Here is a 19,644-nt window from a genome sequence, read left to right on the forward strand (position 1 = left end):
TCATAAATATTTGTACAAAGGTTTGCAAGAAAACTAATTTTAATTTTTTATGCTACATTTTCAGGCTTGTTCGGTATAATTTAGAGCAGGAGTCAGTTGAAGAAATTAGGGTTCATGGTATGAATCTATTCATTCAAGTTCTCACCTGCGTGGAAAGTCTGTCTCCGTCGATGTTGCTGCATTTGTAACCAATGCTAATGCTAAAAGAATCTTCATGAAAAAGAGGAAAATAATATGTGAGTAAATTAGATACATATATGTTAAATTTGATTTAGAAGCTGAAGATGAATTTCTCTTAAATCTCCAGATTTTGTTTTTTGCAGGAACAATTTTTTTTATCAAAGGGGTTCAAGTTGGTGTTATAATTCCTACAAGTTATCTAGAATAATTATTAATTTGTACATTTTTCTCTGTATACTATTTTAGAATATGATTGATACTTGAGATCTATTTGCGGGTTAGACAACATGAATCAAGATTTGAGGAAGATTTGAGTCAAAATTCAAGTTTTGTGTTTTTTTTTTGTGACGGTAAAGGGGGAGTGTTACAGAGAAATTGAATTTGAATTGATGAATCTGAAAAATGCTTGCTTTTTTTTTCATGGTGTATTACTATTGCATACCGAAAATAATGGAATTTTCAATTGCAATAAGTTTTGAATGGCAGTGACAAAGACGATTTAATGATTTATAACTTATCTTAGATTATTATATCTTGTGTCTTCACATTGTCATTAGTTTGAAAACATTTTCTGTTTTCAAATTTGATATTATATAGAAAACATGAAAAGTGTTTTCAAATCTCCATTTAGTCTTTAAACCAGAATATTCAAGGTAAATTCTTTTCTTTTACATTATCTATATGTTTTTACTAACTGGATCAAAGGAAGATTTTTTTAATATTTAAAAGAGTATTAAAAAAATTCAAATGGAACTCATGAAATGATGTATGGGTGATCGTAATTCAAATTATTTTCATTTTCAGTACAATTTAAAAGAAGTTGTAAATCAAATTTGTCTAATTCGAAGTTTAGAAGTTTATTGGACTACAAGTGAAGATGCAATTTTCTATTCTCAAGATTTCTATAGTCATTTGTATTGATCTAATAGTCAAGGCATTATTCAACTATTTTTAATACAATAAGACCAGTGGTCCATTATGCATTAATCAAAATATTTTTGGACCACCAAACAAATATTATTGTAGAAAAGTGACATGATTCTATTTTTCTAATTTCTTTTAATTTAATTTAATTCATTATTTATTTCTTTAATGCAATTTGTGGAAGTAAATCAACTATTTAGAGCAATGATGAATTGTTTTTGTGTTACTCATGCACAAATACTCTCTAATTTAGTTTGATTAATTCTCACAAATTACTTGTACAAGTTAAATAGTTAAAAAAAAAAGACTATTAGATTAACAAGTATTAACATTATATTTTGCATGATTTTTTTATTTTTAATAAGTCAAGAATTATTATGACTTAGTTTTGACGAAGAGTGACATAATATGATATTTTTTTTATAAGGACACAAACTTAACAAATTTATTGAATTATTGAGATTTTAATATATTTTTTTGGGAAAAACAATTTAGAATCATTTCATTAAAAAATCTCAAATTCTGTCATACTAGACAAGACAGCCCTAGACATGATTTGTAAGGAAAACGTATTAAAAGTCTACGAGCAATGAATTATTACAAACACACTTTAAAAGTTCTATTTCGCCTTTAAGTTCTCTATTTGGGTGACTTCGTTCTAAGAGATCTTCCAGCTTTGACATAAACTCCAATTTTGCTCACTTGCAGGAACACGTCTCCATGTTTGCATAATTGAGATACAATCAAACACAATATCTTCCCAGGTCTCATCAATGCTTCTACGGATTCTTGAAAATGTTGTTGCATTCTGTTCCAACAAAATATGATAGACAATTGAACTGAAGCCGCACTTGAACATAATTGAGTGGAATATTTTACCGTTTTCCTAGAGCAAAGCGACTTCCTTTACATCCCCACATTCCCTTGGAAAGCTAGCCAATTCCATATTCTTAGGAATTTTTTTCCATAGTTTCGGAGCAAATGGGCATAAACCAAATAAGTGATCAATCGTCTCCTCACTCCCTCACACAATAGGCAACTCACATCCGGAATCTCCATATACTTCCTTATTCGATCCCTAGTGTTTAATCTTTTCCGAAATGTAAGCTAAAGAATGAATTGATGTCTCGGAATCACCTTAGACGACCAAACCAAATGAGCCCATATCCAAAAACCTGCTCCCTATTCTGAATAGCATTCCACACCTTCATTGAAATTAGCTTCCCGTCTTCTCATCCTCCCACGAATATATGTCGGCTCTGTCGTGAAATTGAATGTTGTTGATGTGTTCAAGAATCCGATGCCCTTCCGTTATTCGCCTTAGGAGCGAACTCCATTGTCTGTTTCTTACATCTCTAACCGTGACCGCCAAGAAGTCTCTCCTTATACGTACCCCTCGGAATTCCTCCTTGAGAATTAGTGACTGATTTTCAAACCAAGGGTCGTGCCAAAATAACATGCCTCTTCCATCCCCAAACGTGGGAGGGTAAAGAATCAAAATTAGACAAACTCTAGCTATGATTAAAGAATTACAATCAAAACATCATAAAAAAAACTAATTAGTAACATTCTCAAAAACAAACAATAGAAATTACAAACGAAAGTAATACAATCAAAAACAAATTCTAACTACTCCAATTATTTTACAATAAATAAATGAAGAAACCATTCAAAAGTGATTTTAAAACTTTAATAGTCACATATGTCAATACAATCAAATGACATAGATTAAACATAGGTGAGTAGTGTGGATTAACATGTAGTGTGATCTTTAACATTCTAATTACAAACTGGTCCTCCTTTATTCCTTATAGAGACCAATCTAAATAACTTTATATTATTGATTTCTTTAAAAATGAATCTTAAATTTATTTAAAAATTGATTCTTTTTAATGTGCACATAAATTCCAAATTATATCTATACAAGCATCCCAATACAAACTCCCACTAAAACTGTATATCATCGAAGTATGCAATATCCATATGAACAATATGTTCATGAAATACCTTGGAGAGCAAATATTTAGAAAACTAATACGTAATTTTAGAGTTTGTCCAAATATGCTCAATAGATAACTAAACATTCTGAATTTTTTATTTTCCAAATAGTTCGACTTAGTCGAACTCATATTACTCTTAAAGTAAAATACTGTATATTATTATCCTGTAATATCTTTAGTGATCTTTCTATATCATTCATAATTTGCAATCCCGTGACAAAACTTTGTAGTCATATTCTTTAATTGGATGTCACAAAACACATAATAAATCATGTCATCATGTTGAAATAATTCGAATGTCTGCTTAACACTCTTACAAAAATTAATTCTTTAAATTAATAATTAAACTAAAATTATGTGACACGAATTTTCGATTATTTTGGTATCCAACAAAATTCGAATCAAAATACCAAATGATCTCTATCTGATTCGATTTCACTATATGATTATGTAATGTTTTGTTCTTAAAATGTCACATTACTTGTTTGGTTGCTTTCTTAATGATCCAAACTAGGATCTTTCAAATATTTGTCCAACATCATAAATATACTTAATTTCTTGGTTCATATAATCTTGAGCATACATTAGACTCTTGTTTAAAGAGTCTTTTGTATTTATTTATTTTTCAAGGCTAATTTTGAAATACTTATGAGACTAAATTTGTCTCTAGACCTTTTAAAATATTCAACAATTAACATTTAATAATTCTTTAGTCCAATTTATTTTTTTAATCTATAAGGCCTAACCTTAACTAGACAACCACAAAATAATTTATTAATTTGTAGTTCCTTAATTATTCTCTCCAAATAAATTTATTATATGGAGATATGTCTTAAATGTTTGTTTCTAAATACAAAGTTTCTGAAATTGTTCCTTAGTTCTTTATCTTTAATTTGAATTGTCATTGTTCATGTCGATGTTTCTTTCACCATCAATTTACTTTTAACAACTAACTCAACCATACATCAACACACTCACTTTAGATAGTAACACCTAAGTTCTCATCAAATATGTCTGAGTAGTGAAGTTTAATTACTCTTAGAACAAAAAAAAACTGTAATATGTATTTTTTTATGCACCACTTTCTTTAGTAATTTTCTTTTAGGTGCAATAACTATAATTCTACAACTTCATTACTTTATTATATTTTAAGATATTTTCTAAATGAACACTATTTATGTTATTTTTTGTTTCAATCTTTTATATTCTTATACACAATATGATGTGAGTTACTGAGTTCATATAGAGACTAGCTAAGTCTCCCTTTATACAACTGCAATTCACATCAATTAACTTAAGTGTGAATAAAAAAAATTCAAATTATATGCATGAGAATACGTTAGTAAAACACTAACTTTAATGTATTTAATTTTGAAACAAAATAAAACATATATTATAGTGTATTTCTTATGATATCTTTAGTTTAATAATACCCTTAGCAATTTTAACCCTTTTAGATATAATTCTTAAAAATAACAAATTCTAGATACGCCTTCAAAACTTTATCATATAAAATGAACTTAAGATTTCGACAAGAAAAAAACGTATAAGCAGAAATGTTAACTTAATTAGATAACAAAACAAATGAACAACCATACTCACAAAAAAATTAATAATCACAATTCAAAATAATGGTACGTCTCATCATAAGATACGTAACGCAACATTAATATTTAGTCTTTGGACATTAAATATGAACTTACAAACGATACTCTTTTTGCAGTAATCAAATATTAACAATAAGTCATGTCAAACAATTGGTTATCTTTGGATAGTCCAATTATTCACATGGCACGCCGTATAATTGTTACATATTTATTACCACATTTGCATAATGTTATTCTGACCAATTATTTATCATCTTTTGGGCCGATTGTATAATGGCATAAATTACATACACACTACCTTCTTAATTTATAAAACATATTAACCTACACAAGAGAGCTTACTTTGGTAGGATGTTGCTTCAATTAATTGATTTAATAAATTAATAACTTATGTCCATACTTTAAGTACGTGTAACTCGACCAATTATTAAACTTCCTTTTGTCCATTTAATAACGACATAATTACAAACACAACCGTCTTAATCTTATAAAATATAATATGTTTTATAATTTAATAATTTTTACATTATTTAAATTTGTAAACCTACCAATTATTAATCTTCTTTGGGCCCGATTAACAACCGTATAATTACAAATTTAAGTGGGCTTTAAAAGTGTACCAAATTTTGAATGAGTTATTAATACTAAAATTCTGAATGTAGTTTTATGTATTAAAATCGCATAAATTCTATATGCCTGTAACACAAAATAAATAATTGTGATTTTACTCCTAACCCAAATACTTCTTAATATATATAAAAACCGGTAAATATATATATCCAAATTTGTAATATAACAATATTGATAATTCATCCTAATATAATAATAAAAATAATTAATTAATTATATACGGATGAGAGGATTATATGGTAAAATTCTAAATTTATCAATTATTATAGGTTAATTGATTTCCTTAATTCTTGATAAATAAGTTATTAATATTCTTTATTTATTCTTTTACTGTATATTATTATTAATAATAAAATAATATATTTTTTTATATTTATTTTTATTGACTTTTTCTTAATTTCTGAATATATTCCTATAAATAATTAATACATCAATTAAGTCATAAATTAAATATATATAATTTCATCTGTTTTTATATTAATCCATTAAATATATTCTAATATTTAAATTTTAATATGTACTTATATTATAATGTAATCAATATTTATAAAATATTATAAATATGTTACGTAACTATAAATATGTATATTTTCTATTTAATTCTCGAATATATACACATACATAATAGTTTATATATTAAATTTCATAATTCCTAATCTTAATTTCCATAAAATATTTTAACTTTATTCTTAATTATATAGGAATGTATTAATATATTAACAGTTCTTTTAGGATAAATATTATTTAATTTTTAACTAATTAAAATACTTATTATCATTATTTTATTAATAATTAGTCATAATTAATTATTATTTTTAAATCTGAATTCTTAATTAATTATAATAATTAACTATTATTCGAATTCCTTAATTCCTTTATTAATTAGAATGATAATAAATTATTATTTTAAAATTCACTTTCCTTAATTAAGTTAGTTAAGGTTCTTATAATTATTATGAATTCTTAAATTCATAAAATAATTATGAATATATATAACTTCAAATAATATATATATATATAACGAAATATATATAATATATTAATTAATATCTCTTTAATTATCTATATATCTAATAATAATTAATAATAAAGAATATCAATTTGACAAATTCTTTTAAAAAATGTTAAAAATTAAAAAAATAGCCCAAACATCTCTAACCACCATTTACTCTTTCTTTTTTATCTTATCATTCACGCTTAATATTTTTGTTCTTGTTCTTGAATTCTTCCAATGCCCAACCTTCGTTCTTCAACTTGGTGAGAAGTGTTATAGTACAAGTAAATTGTTCTTCTCTGATTTCGTTTTCTTCTTACATTGTTTAGTCTGTAGAAGATGGTGCAATTACCGGATGAGATTCTAGAAGAGATTTTTTGTCGATTGCCTGTTAAGGATCTGTTCCGTTTAAGATGTGTATCTAAATCCTGGTTTGCCCTAATAAGTAGCCCCTATTTCATCAAATTACATCTGAACCGATCAGTTCAAACCAAGAGTAACCTTAGCCTCTTCATGAGGGATTACAATCACTTCCGGGTGGATTTTGATTCCCTCAATGACGACGTTCGACCGGTAGAGATAGATTACATTACATCGAGGTATCCAAAACATGAAATTTCGATTTGCGGTTCCTGTAATGGCTTGCTTTGCATGACAATAGTCGGTATTATGGACTATGTCTTTTTATGGAATCCATCGACGAAAAAGTCTATAATATTGCCTTCTGCAACTACTGCTGGCGAATATTTTTATGAGATCTTAAGATCGTGGGCTTATCGATTTGGTTATGACAACACCAATAACGATTACAAGGTGGTGAAACTTATGTATTTTAAAGTAAGAGAAAACCTTGATTATAAGATTAAGATTTATAGTTTGAAATCAAATTCGTGGCATAGTCCAAAGAAGTTTCCTTACCGTCCAAAGTTGAGGAGCATTGGAGATTCCATAACTGGAGGAGCTATGCATTGGATCTCAGGTATGGGATCTGATTCAAAAAGTAAAAGATCGGTTGTTGCCTTTGATCTCGGGACAGAGAAATATAGAGTAATTCCACAGCCTGAGTTAAGTGGTTCTCATTTCTGTTTATATTTGGATAATTTAGAAGGATGCCTTTCCGCGACTTGTCATTATCACTCGTCGAATGTGGATATATTTTTGTTGAAGGAATACGGTGGGAAGAACGAACATTGGTCAAAATTTATTTCAATTTCACAAACAATATCTACCCGGGTCTTTCATACTGTGAAAGCTATTGCTTATTCAAAATGTGGTAAGAAAGTACTGTTTCTGATGGATTATGAGAGGCTAGTTTGGTATAATTTAGAACAGAAATCAGATGAAGAAATTAGGGTTCATGGTATGGATGGCTATAGTGAAGTATACACTTGCATGGAGAGTATTGTCTCTCTTGATGTTCCAGCAGCGGTACGTAAACCAAATCCAAGAAGAATCTCTAAGAAAAAGAAAAAATTAGTTTGAGTAGATATAGATAGATGGTTCAATTTGATTTACAAATTATAAAAGGGATTTTTTTTTTAATTCTTTAGATTTTGAGTTTTGTAGGAATAATTTCATATCAAAGTGATTCAAGTTGCAAACTTTTGCATTAGTACTTTTTTTATGATTCTTTTCTTCTTAATTTCTCATTCAAGTTAAGATTGTTCCTCGTATCGCCTAGTTTTATGGGCTTAATTTCGTTGTTCTGATCATGAATATAACCTCTCTTATTCATGTTCAAATCATTACAACACACTTAGCCATTCATTTAAACCTACCACTTCACTTAATTGCAGACGGTTAGGATTGTCATTAAATTATCTTCAAATCTAAAGATTTGTTTGCTAATTATGTCTATCAGAATAAAATCATATGACTTAAATATAAATTTTTTACTTAACCGGAGTGTGTTCGGGTGAATTGATTCATATTCTAAAGAATATCCGGGCTTGCTAGTTTTTCAGTTTTGGTAGCTCTTCTTGTTTTTGTCCTTTTTTTGTTTCGGTTATTTTAGTTTTAAGTAATTTCTCGCCTTTAGAAAATTGGAATCTTAAACACTTTAACTTTAAACCCAAAATAGTTATAAAATATTATTAGCAAATCATAATTAATCTTGTAAGGTATTTTTAAATATTTGAAGTATCACCTTCATACCGATTTTACAATTATTCATTTTCTTAGAGTGATATATGATTATTCCGATGTTACAAATTTTCTTCACTATAAATTATTCCTTTTATTTGTCCTTAATTGCAAGTCTCATATTGTTTCCAACTTAACATAATGCTCAAAGTTGGTGTCCAACTTGAGAACCACTCAAGATTTCCACAAATGTGATTGGAACAACTTTAATCAAAAAAACCCGCACATTGTCTTCCTTGTACTTTTCTAGCATCATTTTTTTCGAAAGATGTCATCGGCAACACCTCCTCATTGTCAGCAAAATTCACTTCATTCTTCAAGTTTTTATTTATTATGCTATATTTTCCAAGGAAAGATTGATTCAAATGTGGATGACCCATGGTTTGATTCCGACAAATGAAAACCAAGTAGTATAAGAAGATGTTAAAAATACAATTTGTAATGAGTTGTGTTAGAAATATTTATAAGATAGATTTTTTAATTGAAAAAAAATCAGTCACCTAAATATGTTATCAACAAGAAAATACATAATCGTGCAAAATTTTGGGCGTGAGGAAACTGAATACATAATCAATGTAAGGTTTTTTTTATCAAACTAAAAGATCTTAAATACTTTTCGTTCTACAAATTCATATTAAGAACATTTATGTTGTCTATGAGAACAATATTATAAACAACCATATTCATCAAACATTAGGTGCTAAAAAATAATAGAGAAGTCAGGCGTAAATTTGGACCTCAGTTATAAGCTTTTAGTCCATGTGAGAATAGGATTCCTTTCATACCATTATTAAAGTAACTTTATTCTCTTAATGCATGCTATGAGATACCTTTATTTTATTTACTGTAAAGTGCGGTCCATTTTGTATTTGATTTATGTTCTTTATTAGTACTATAGTCCTTGCCCGAAGTTTGAGATGCCTAGACAAGAAACAAATTATTGTTTAGTAAAAAAAATAGTTTAGGGTACCCGGGGAAGGGTGGCCCTAGGCAGCCAGTTGGCACAAATATATTAAAAGTTAGAGTTCCAAAATATCATTTGAGAGAACTTTATTCATCTGATTGATAGATTGAGAGAGAAATCAATTACCACCATGATTAATGCAGCTCTAATAAGTGGTTTGCTTTCAAATTTGGCACCTCTGATTAAGGATGAATTCTCGTTGTTTTGGAATTTTAAGGAAGATGTTCTAAAGCTATCAAGCACACTATCTTCAATTAATGCTGTACTTGAGGATGCTGAGAGAAAGACCGTGCGGGAGAAGGACAAACAAACGGAAGATTGGTTGCGGAAACTCGGAAATGTATTGTATGAGGTTCGAGACATCATGGATGATTGCACCTTTAAAGATCTTCGTCTTCAAGTCAAAAGGCTTAATGCCTCCTCTTCAACCCGGATCCAGGTAACCAACTCAATAACCCATCCTTTTAGCAATATTTGGATGCGTCGAGAAATTGGTCAAAAAATTAAGGAGGTTCAAAAGAAACTAGACCAAATTTCTTCGGAGCGCCAAAAGTTACATTTGCGTGAATCTATTCATGACTCAAAAATAGACAAGTTTACTAGTAGTTGGCGTGAAACCATGTCTCTTCCTAGTTCTACTAAAGTATATGGGAGAGACAAGGAGAAGAAACAGATTATCGATATTCTACTCAATAAAACATCTTCTAGTATTAATGTTGCCAAAGGACTATCTGTTCTTCCCCTTGTTGGAATCGGGGGTCTTGGTAAAACAACATTTTCCCAAATGGTCTTCAATGACGAGGAGATTGCTAACCATTTTGATACCAAAATCTGGGTTTGTGTTTCTGATGAATTTGATATTAAGTTGGTCATCAAAGCCATCATAGAAGACAAGGCAGAAGCTTGCTTAGAAGATTTGCAGAAAAAAGTTAGGGATAAGTTGAAAGGAAAAAAATATTTGATTATATTGGATGATGTTTGGAATGAAAATGTTGAGGCATGGGATCAGTTGAGATCTATCTTGGATTGTGGATCAAGTGGTGCGTTCGTCCTTACAACGACACGTAAAAGAAATGTGGCAAGAATCATGGAAACAATTCAACATTTTGAGTTATCATTGCTCTCTAACGATGATTGTTGGCTACTTTTTGAGCAACGTGCATTTATGTGTGGAACACCAAAATCTTCAAACTTTGTTGATATTGGAAAAGAAATAGCTAGAAAATGTAAGGGTGTTCCTTTAGTTGCCAAAACATTAGGAAGTCAATTGGGCTTTAAGAGTGATATACATGAATGGTGTAAAATAAGAGATAGTGAGATATGGGAGATATCCCAAAATGAAGAATCTGATCTCTTGCCTATTCTAAGGTTGAGTTACTATGACCTCCCTTATCATTTGAGAAGATGCTTTGTGTTTTGTGCTATATTTCCAAAAGATACTGATATTAAAAAGGAGAGATTAATCAAATTGTGGATAGCCCATGATTTAGTTCCTACAAATAAAAATCAAGAACTTGAAGATATTGGGAATACAATTTGGAAGGAGTTGTGTTGGAGATCCTTTTTTCAAGATGAAAAAACTAATTATTATACAAGATGTAAGATTCACGATCTTATGCACGATCTTGCCAAATCAGTTATGAAAAAAGAGTGTTATAGGCTGGATGCTAGTAGCTCAAGTGATGGTTTAGGACATGAAATTCGTCATGTAACAATAATGTTTCACTGGTCAGCCAAAACACCAGTCTATTCTCTTAAAAAAATGCGAGGATTGCAATCAATAATGCTCTATGGAAGAGATAATGGAGAAGGAGCAATGGAGATTTTGAGTGTCTTGAAGAAATTTCCGTCTTTACGTGTCCTTGAAGTAAGCAACGATATGAAATATCTTGGTATGTCTTATTTGCAATGTCAAGATTTGCGTCTTGTGGGATGTCTAAAACATCTTAGATACTTAGACATTTCCTATAGTAGGATAATAGCATTACCCAATAGTATTTGTAATCTTTTGAACTTGCAGACTCTACAACTCAATTCTTGTTGTCAGCTTGAACGATTGCCTAGAAACACAAAAAACCTTATTAGCCTGAGACATCTTTATTTGGAGGGTTGTAGTAGATTAATCTACATGCCTGGAGGGATGGGGCAATTGAAACTTCTCAAGACGCTAAGCTTGTTTGTGATAGGTGAGAAGAAGAGTGACTGTCAACTAGATGAATTAAAAAAATTGGATATCGGTGGATCATTGAAAATTAAACGCCTTGGAAGAGTTAGTGATGCATCTATTGCAAGAGGGATAAGTATGGCTAAAATGTCGAGTATCAATAAATTGGATCTGGAATGGACATCTAACAATGAAGTCGATGATAATGAGACAAATAGTACTAGAGATGAGAAAATTGGTGAAGCTCTGGAGGTTTCAACTACAATGCTGCAGGAATTACAAATGAGTGGTTACAAAGGTGTGAATCTCCCTAAATGGGTGGGAAATTCATTTCCTTTTCTAACATTCCTCAAGTTTAACGACTTGGACAATGTGAATACTATTTTTAGTAGTTGCGATGACAATGAAATGATAGTACTATTCCCTTTGTTAGAGCAACTTGTTATTGATAGCATGAAGAATTTGAGGAAATTAGTGTCTTCTAGCAGTTGGAGTACTGGAGCATTCCCTAATCTATGCACGCTGAATATATCTGATTGCCCAAAACTAGGGAGGTTGCCTCCACATCTCAAAGCACTCAAGCATCTAACTGTTGAAGGTAATCAATGTTCCGATGAATTGTTATATAGCATCTCGAATCTTAATGGGCTAACAGATCTAAGAGTTTATGGTTTCGAAAATGTGAAGTACATATTCACAGTAAACAACATGAATACTAGTGGCGATGACATGAATGGAATTGAAGTAGTATTATTCCCTTTCTTGAAGGAGCTTCGTATTTCTGACATGAAGAATTTGAGGGAATTTGTGTCTCCTACTATTCCTAGTCCTAGTTGTTGCGGTAGTGCTATTACTGGAACATTTCCTAATCTATGGAAGATAATCATAACTCATTGCCCAAAGTTAGGGGCCTTGCCACCGCATCTCAAATCACTCGCAGATGTAGCTATTCGGGGTGAATGTTCGGATGAGCTGTTATATAGCATCTCAAATCTTAGTGGTCTCACTCATCTCTGCATTGAAGAAATGAATGAAAGAAGTGTTTTATTTCCATCTGCATTAAGGTTTGGTAATGATGATGAGATACCATCCTCAACCTTTACAGACAATAATGAAGCACAAGGAAGACAGTCAACTTTCCAATCTCTTCGGCATCTGAAAATTTACAATTGCTCGAAGTTAAGGCGTTTGTTTAATGAGGGAATGATAATGCAAGAGACATTAACGATTAGTGGCTGTCAGAACCAACAAAATCATCTCCAAGGACAAACAAAAAGAACAAGTGGTCTCACCAACCTCATGAACTCCCTCAAGGAATTGTTAATTCGTAATTGTCCCAAGTTGATGATATCACTTGAGGAATTCGGAAACCTCAATATTAATAATTCATTGCAGAGTTTGAATATTAAATACTTTCCTAAGTTGGTGTCTTCAGAAGAAGCGGACGATTTTATGGCACTCCTGCGTTCCCTCCGAACAAGAATTGGTCGTCAGAAGTTCACAGTAGATTTTCTATTGGATGTGGAAGAGGAAGAACAGAGCAAAGTTGCCATATAAGCAAATTTGGTAATATATATTCTTCAGCTTTCTTTCAATGATTTCATTTTAACCAAATATTTATTATAAAGATAATTCTAACTTTCTCTCAAAATATATATCCTTCAAACTTATGATGATTTATTTCTAATCTTTTGCATCAGGAAGTTATTGTGCCAAAGTGCGCGCAGACCACATTGAAATCAAATTCCTGGAATAAGTCAGAGAAGTGTTTTACTCAATAGCCTATTGAATTCTAAACTGGATCTCAGCCGTGGAAACGTATTCAGACAGGAAAAGCTCAGTTTTAACTTTGATCTCGGGACAGAAAAATACAGAGTAATTCAACAGTCAGAATACCGTGGACTAATTTAGGAGGATTCCTATCATGAAGTTGTCATTACTACTCATCAATGGTGGATCCAGATTGATTACACTGTCACCAACAATTCTTTCTATACCTTTTCCAATTGTAAGTATATATAAATGTTAAATTTGATTTATAAATAGAAAATATTATTTTTTTTAATCTCCAGATTTTGGGTTTTGCAGGATCAATTTCCTATCAGAGGGGTTTAAGTTGGTGCAATCATTCCTCTGTTAGGTAAATAAATTTAATTGCTGCTCTATGTTTATCAAATACTATTTGCAAATATGTTTTGACAATGAGAAGTTTCTGGATTTTTATTATGAAGCTAATCTTCAATTGTATAATTTGAAATCACCATTTTTGTCATATTTATCTTAATCATGATGTGAATCCTGATGAGATCACATTTGGAAATTGAACTATGTCGGATTTTATATTTATTTAGAGTTTATCATTCGGATTCTGATTCATATCCAAAAACAGAAGTATTTCCAATATTACATTAAAAGACTAAAATCCATCAAACAATATATACAGAGTTTTCATTTCAGTCTTGTATTCTTATACTAAGGACACTAACAATGGTCCTTATACCGTTCAGATTCCTATCATGAAGTTGTCATTACTACTCATCAACGGTGGATCCAGATTGATTAAACTGTCACCAACAATTCCTTCTATACCTTTTCTGATTGTGAGTAGATATAGATGTTAAATTTGATTTATAAATAGAAAATATTACTTTTTTTAATCTCCAGATTTTGGGTTTTGCAGGATCAATTTCCTATCAGAGGGGAATAAGTTGGTGCAATCATTCCTCTATAAGGTAGATAAATTTACTTGCTGCTCTATGTTTATCAAATACTATTTGCTCATATGTTTTGATAATAGGAAGTTTTTTGGTTTGATTATGAAGCTAATCTTTTGCATAATTTGGAAACACCATTCTTGTCATATTTATCTTGATCTTGATGTGAATCCCAATGATATCACATTTGGAAATTGAACTAAGTTGGATTCGATATTTATTTAGAGTTTTTCATTCGGATTCTGATTCATATCCAGTAACAGAACTTTTTCCAATATTACATCAAAAGAGTGAAATTACATTCAAAGACTAAATACATCAAACAGTATATACAGAGTTTTCATTTCAGTCTTGTATTCCTATAATAAGGACACCAACTTAGGATAACTAAAGAACCTGCAATCATCAAACATATCATCACAATGTAGACAACTATAACGACAATGAAGAAAATAACTGATTCTCATAAAACAAAATATCATTTTCATTATATGACATTAATCATCTGTTATGAGACTGAAATAACAAGTTCTCAAACAATAATTTAATTGAAATGAAATACATATTGTACAAAGAAGGTTGAGATGAGTTTCTTCTGCATCAAAATGAAAAAAAGCTGAAATAGTGAAGGAAAAAAAAACAAAAGGAGAAGGAAGGGGATTTAAAATATGTAGTAGTATGTTCATGTCAAAGTGTATAACACAGACATGAAATAATTCAGATTCAGATCTTTTTCATGCCAGGTATGTAGGATCCATATGTAGGAGTCCTCTCAGGTGAAAGATTGTTGATATTTTAGTCAATACATCGATCTAGTGTTTCTGTTAAAGAACTATATGTCCTGCCAATTGTTGGGATTAGGGATCTAGGTAAAACAACACTTTCCCAAATGGTCTTCAATGATGACAATGTTACTAAGCAGACGAATTTGATGATACCATTTGAGGTATTTGGAAACCTCAATATTAATAATTCACTACAGAGATTGATTTTCATGGATTGTCGTAAGTTGGTGTCCTTAAAAGAAGAAGAAGACGATGTTATTCCATATTGAGGATAGCACAGCATAGTGGCCATTTAAGCAAATTTGGTACGTAGAGAAATAATTACATATTCTTCCATTGCGGAGCTCTCTTTCTATGAATTTTTTCCAACCAAATATTTATTATAATGATTTTTCTAATTATATGATGCCCATATTCAGTAACATTTGTTATAATCTTTTGCATCAGGAAATTCAGGCATCTCTTGGTTATATAGAAAGTGGGGAAGTTTTTGTTGATGTGCCAAACTATGAATCACAACAGTTATAGCCAAATGTTCTATAAGAGTATTTGATCTAATTTTCTTTGCATCTTTAATTGGATTTCAACTCTCTCACGGAATTGAGAATTGAAGGATGCCCAGAGTTGATGATATCACTTGAGGATTTTGGAAACCTCAATATTGATAATTCACTACAGAGATTGCATATCTGGGGATGTCCTAAGTTGGTGTCTTCAGAAGAAGAGGACGATACTATCGCACTCCTACGTTCCCTTCGAACAAGACTTGGGAACTTCTATGTAGATACTCTATTGGAAAAGGAAGACGGTGAGCAGAGCAGCGCATAGTGGCCATATAAGCAAATTTGGTACGTATCGAAAGAACTACATATTCTTCCATTGTTTCATTGAGCTCTGTTTCTATGATTTCTTTTTAAGCAATATTTATTACTAAAACATAATTCTAACTTTCTCTCCAATATGAATATATTTCAACATATCTGGTTTCCATTATATATCCTTCAAACTTATGGCTAATTATATAACATATACTGTATGTTCTAATCTTTTGCGTCAGGAAAATTCATGCATCTTGTACTTGTAGAATGCCAGGAAGTTATTGTGCAAAAGTGCATGCAGACCACATCGATGTTAAGGTTTATAGTTTGAAATCAAATTCCTGGAATAAATCTGAGAAATTCAATAGCCTAAAGAGCTCTCCACTGGATCTCAGCTGTGGAAACGGATTCAGACAGGGAAAGCTCCATTTTTACATTTGATCTCGGGACAGAGAAATACAGAGAGTCCTCATACTATTTATATGCTGGCAATTTAGGAGGATGCCTATCATGAAATTGTCATTACTACTCATCAATGGTGGATCGAGATTGATTACACTGTCACCAACAATTCCTCTGAATGTGAAACCATTTACTTATTCAAAATGTGGTAAGAAAGTACTATTGAAAATGGATTATGTGAACAGGACTCAGTTGAGAAAACTAGGGTTCATGATATGGAAGATTTAAACAATGTACACACTTGCATGGAATAGTCTCATCTCTTGCTATAACCAATGTTATGAAGAATCTTCAATAAATAGAGAAAAAAATGTGAGTAGATATAGATGTTAAATTTGATTTATAAATAGAAAATGGTATTTTCTTTTAATCTCCTGATTTTTGGGTTTTGTAGGATCAATTTCCTATCAAAGGGGTTTAAGTTGGTGCAATCATTCCTCTATAAGGTAGATATATTTATTTGGAAGTTTATCAAATACTATTTTCTCATATGTTTTGATAATGAGAAGTTTCTGGATTTTGATTATGAAGCTAATCTTAAATTGCATAACTATAAAGATGATGAAGAAAATAACTGATTCTCATAAAACAAAAATATCATTTTCTTTTTATGACATCAATCATCTGTTATGAGACTGAAAAATTAAGTTCTCAAACAATAATTAAATTGAAATGAAATACATATTGTTCAAAGAGGGTTGAGATGAGTTTCTTCTACATCAAAATTTTTAAAAAAAAAAAAAAACTTCATCTTGAAGTTTTTATTCACTGAAATAGTGAAGGAAAAAAAAACGAAAGGAGAAGGCAGGGGATTTAAAATATTTAGTAGTATGTTCATGTCAAAGTGTTATAACACAGACTTGAAATAAATCAGATTTCAGATATTTTTCTACAGAAGTCATCTCAGGTGAAAGATTGGTTGATATTTGAGACAATACATCGATCTAGTGTTGCTGTTAAAGAACTATATGTCCTACCAATTGTTGGGATTGGGGATCTAGGTAAAACAACACTTGACCAAATGGTCTTCAATGATGACAATGTTACTAAGCAGACGAATTTGATGTTATCACTTGAGGAATTTGGAAACCTCAGTATTAATAATTCACTACAGAGATTGATTTTCATGGATTGTCATAAGTAGGTGTCCTCAAAAGAAGAAGAAGACGATGTTATCGGGTTGTCAGATATTATTCCATATTGAGGATAGCAGAGCAAAGTGAATATGTAAGCAAATTTGGTACATAGTGAAATTATTACATATTCTTCACTTTCATAGATCTCTTTCTATGAGTATTTTCATAAAGATTATTCTAATTATATAATTCTCATTTTCAGTAACATATGTTGTAATCTTTTGCATCAGAAAAATTCAGGCATCTTCTGCTTCTAGTAACATATCGCCCAAACCTACGGGCCCTTCCACCACATTTCAAAGCACTCAAAGATGTAACTGTTCAGGGTGAATGTTCAGATGAGTTGTTATATAGCCTCTCAAATCTAAGTGCTCTCACTCATCTCTTTCTTCGTGATATGAATGAAAGAAGTGTTTTATTTCCAGCAGCACAATTAGGAGTACGGTTAACTTTCCAATCTCTTCAACTTCTGAACATTGAGAATTGCAAGAAGTTAAGGCGTTTGTTTGATGAGGGAATGATAATGCAAGATACATTAAAGATTTGTGGCTGCGAGAAGCAACAAAATCATCATCATCATCTTCAAGGACAAACAGTAAGAACAAGATGTGTCACCAATCTCATGAACTCTATCACGAAAATGGAATTGAGTGGTGCCCCGAGTTGATGATATCAGTTGAGAAATTTGAAAACCTCAATAATAATAATTCACTCCAGAGATTGATTATCAGGGATTGTCCTAAGTTGGTGTCTTCAGAAGAAGCGGACCATTTTATTACACTCATGCGTTCCCTTCGAGCAAAACTTGTTCCTATCAACTTCGATGTAGATATTCTATTGCATAAAGGAAGACGAGAACAAAGCAGGGCATAGTGGCCACATAAGGAAATTTGGTACATACCCAAAATAACTACATATTATTCTATCAAATATTTTTAACCAAATATTTATTACTAAACCATAATTCTAACTCTCCAATATATATATGATGCATGTTTCTTCAATCTATCCGGTCGTCAGAAGATCACAGTAGATTTTCTATTGGATGTGGAAGAGGATGAACAGAGCATAGTGGCCTTATAAGAAAATTTGGTACATATTCTTCAACTCTGTTAACCAATATTTACTACTAAAATGATAAATCAAACTTATGTATAATTATATAACATATATGTTCTAATCTTTTGCATCAGAAAAATTCAGCCATCTTCTGCTTCTAGAAAATGGAGGGAAGTTATTTATAAAGCTATTGTCTATACCCCCAAATTGCAGACCTCCCATTCTGATTAAGTAATACAGCCAAATCTCAAACCGTGAAAGCGCGCAATCAATCACTCACACCCTTCAAGCCAAATGTTATATAAAAGTATTTGATCTATTTTTCTTTGCAGTTTTAATTGGATTTCAATATTATTTACATATTTGATGCATATATAGTTAGATCTATCTTTTGATCAGAAAATTGTTTTAGAATACTTGTTTTGTGAAGGATGTAAATGGGCTGGTTTTTTGGACTCTTGATTTATGATTAATAGTCATTAAACTCTTATAACTAAAATATATTTCTGATTATTTAGTTTGGGATCTGTAAAAGTTTGAACATGGACTGCTTAAGACTTTCTAGAGGGTTTTCTGTTCGTTCTGTTTTGGTTATATTATTATGTTGGTTTGTTTTAGTACTATTGAATTATCTTATTTTGGTATCAAGTTTTCTTTAGTTATTTTGAGTCTCTTTTCAGGTTATTATTACAAGAATTAGTAAAATTAAAAATGAATCGAACCAGTAGTTTGAAAAGACTGGCAAAAGCATATTTTAACCTTTAGCGACAATTTATTAACTGGCGGATAACTGTCGCTATTGAACTTACCGACAGGAAACTGAGAATTGCCGACGTTTTATCCGTCGCTATGGTCCTCACTTATATCAGTGGAATATGAGTTTAAGATAAAGTTTTTAGCATAATAATACTAATGTATTTATATAATACTAATATGAGTTCAAGATTAAATCTTTTAGCATAATAATACTAATGTATTTTTTTTTTGGAAAACGGCAAATTATCATTTCATTAAATACCCCAAAAATGAAAAAACGGACATAAGTTTTTAAATCAAACTAGACAA

General features: G+C 30.7%; 3 protein-coding genes across 11 annotated transcripts; all 3 read left to right on the top strand.

Annotated features, from left to right (window-relative positions):
• The first annotated feature begins 6,674 nt into the window (after positions 1-6,674).
• On the top strand, positions 6,675-7,817 carry LOC124942958 (F-box protein CPR1-like). Its single transcript, XM_047483526.1, has one exon. The coding sequence runs from the start codon at positions 6,675-6,677 to the stop codon at positions 7,815-7,817; it is 1,143 nt and encodes a 380-aa protein (XP_047339482.1).
• A 1,754-nt stretch (positions 7,818-9,571) lies between these two features.
• Positions 9,572-11,964, top strand: LOC124942959 (putative disease resistance protein RGA3). Its single transcript, XM_047483527.1, has 2 exons — positions 9,572-11,903; positions 11,960-11,964. Exons 1-2 carry the CDS (start codon positions 9,572-9,574, stop codon positions 11,962-11,964), a joined length of 2,337 nt encoding a protein of 778 aa, XP_047339483.1.
• LOC124941168 lies at positions 11,946-19,016 on the top strand. 9 transcript variants are annotated; one of them, XM_047481454.1, is made up of 13 exons: positions 11,946-13,171; positions 13,306-13,613; positions 13,694-13,745; positions 14,113-14,205; positions 14,286-14,337; positions 15,552-15,952; positions 16,162-16,696; positions 16,779-16,830; positions 17,266-17,611; positions 17,751-17,862; positions 17,949-18,413; positions 18,541-18,612; positions 18,714-19,016. In XM_047481454.1, exon 1 carries the CDS (start codon positions 12,014-12,016, stop codon positions 13,160-13,162), a length of 1,149 nt encoding a protein of 382 aa, XP_047337410.1. In that variant the 5' UTR covers positions 11,946-12,013; the 3' UTR covers positions 13,163-13,171; positions 13,306-13,613; positions 13,694-13,745; positions 14,113-14,205; positions 14,286-14,337; positions 15,552-15,952; positions 16,162-16,696; positions 16,779-16,830; positions 17,266-17,611; positions 17,751-17,862; positions 17,949-18,413; positions 18,541-18,612; positions 18,714-19,016. The 9 variants fall into 9 exon arrangements, with proteins under 9 accessions (XP_047337410.1, XP_047337407.1, XP_047337403.1 ...); XM_047481451.1 differs by having other exon boundaries at positions 17,266-17,385; positions 17,529-17,611; positions 17,751-18,413; XM_047481447.1 differs by having other exon boundaries at positions 17,751-18,413.
• Positions 19,017-19,644: the final 628 nt, after the last annotated feature.

This window comes from Impatiens glandulifera, chromosome 6, assembly GCF_907164915.1.
Source record: "Impatiens glandulifera chromosome 6, dImpGla2.1, whole genome shotgun sequence".
In the NCBI taxonomy this organism is placed as follows: domain Eukaryota; kingdom Viridiplantae; phylum Streptophyta; class Magnoliopsida; order Ericales; family Balsaminaceae; genus Impatiens; species Impatiens glandulifera.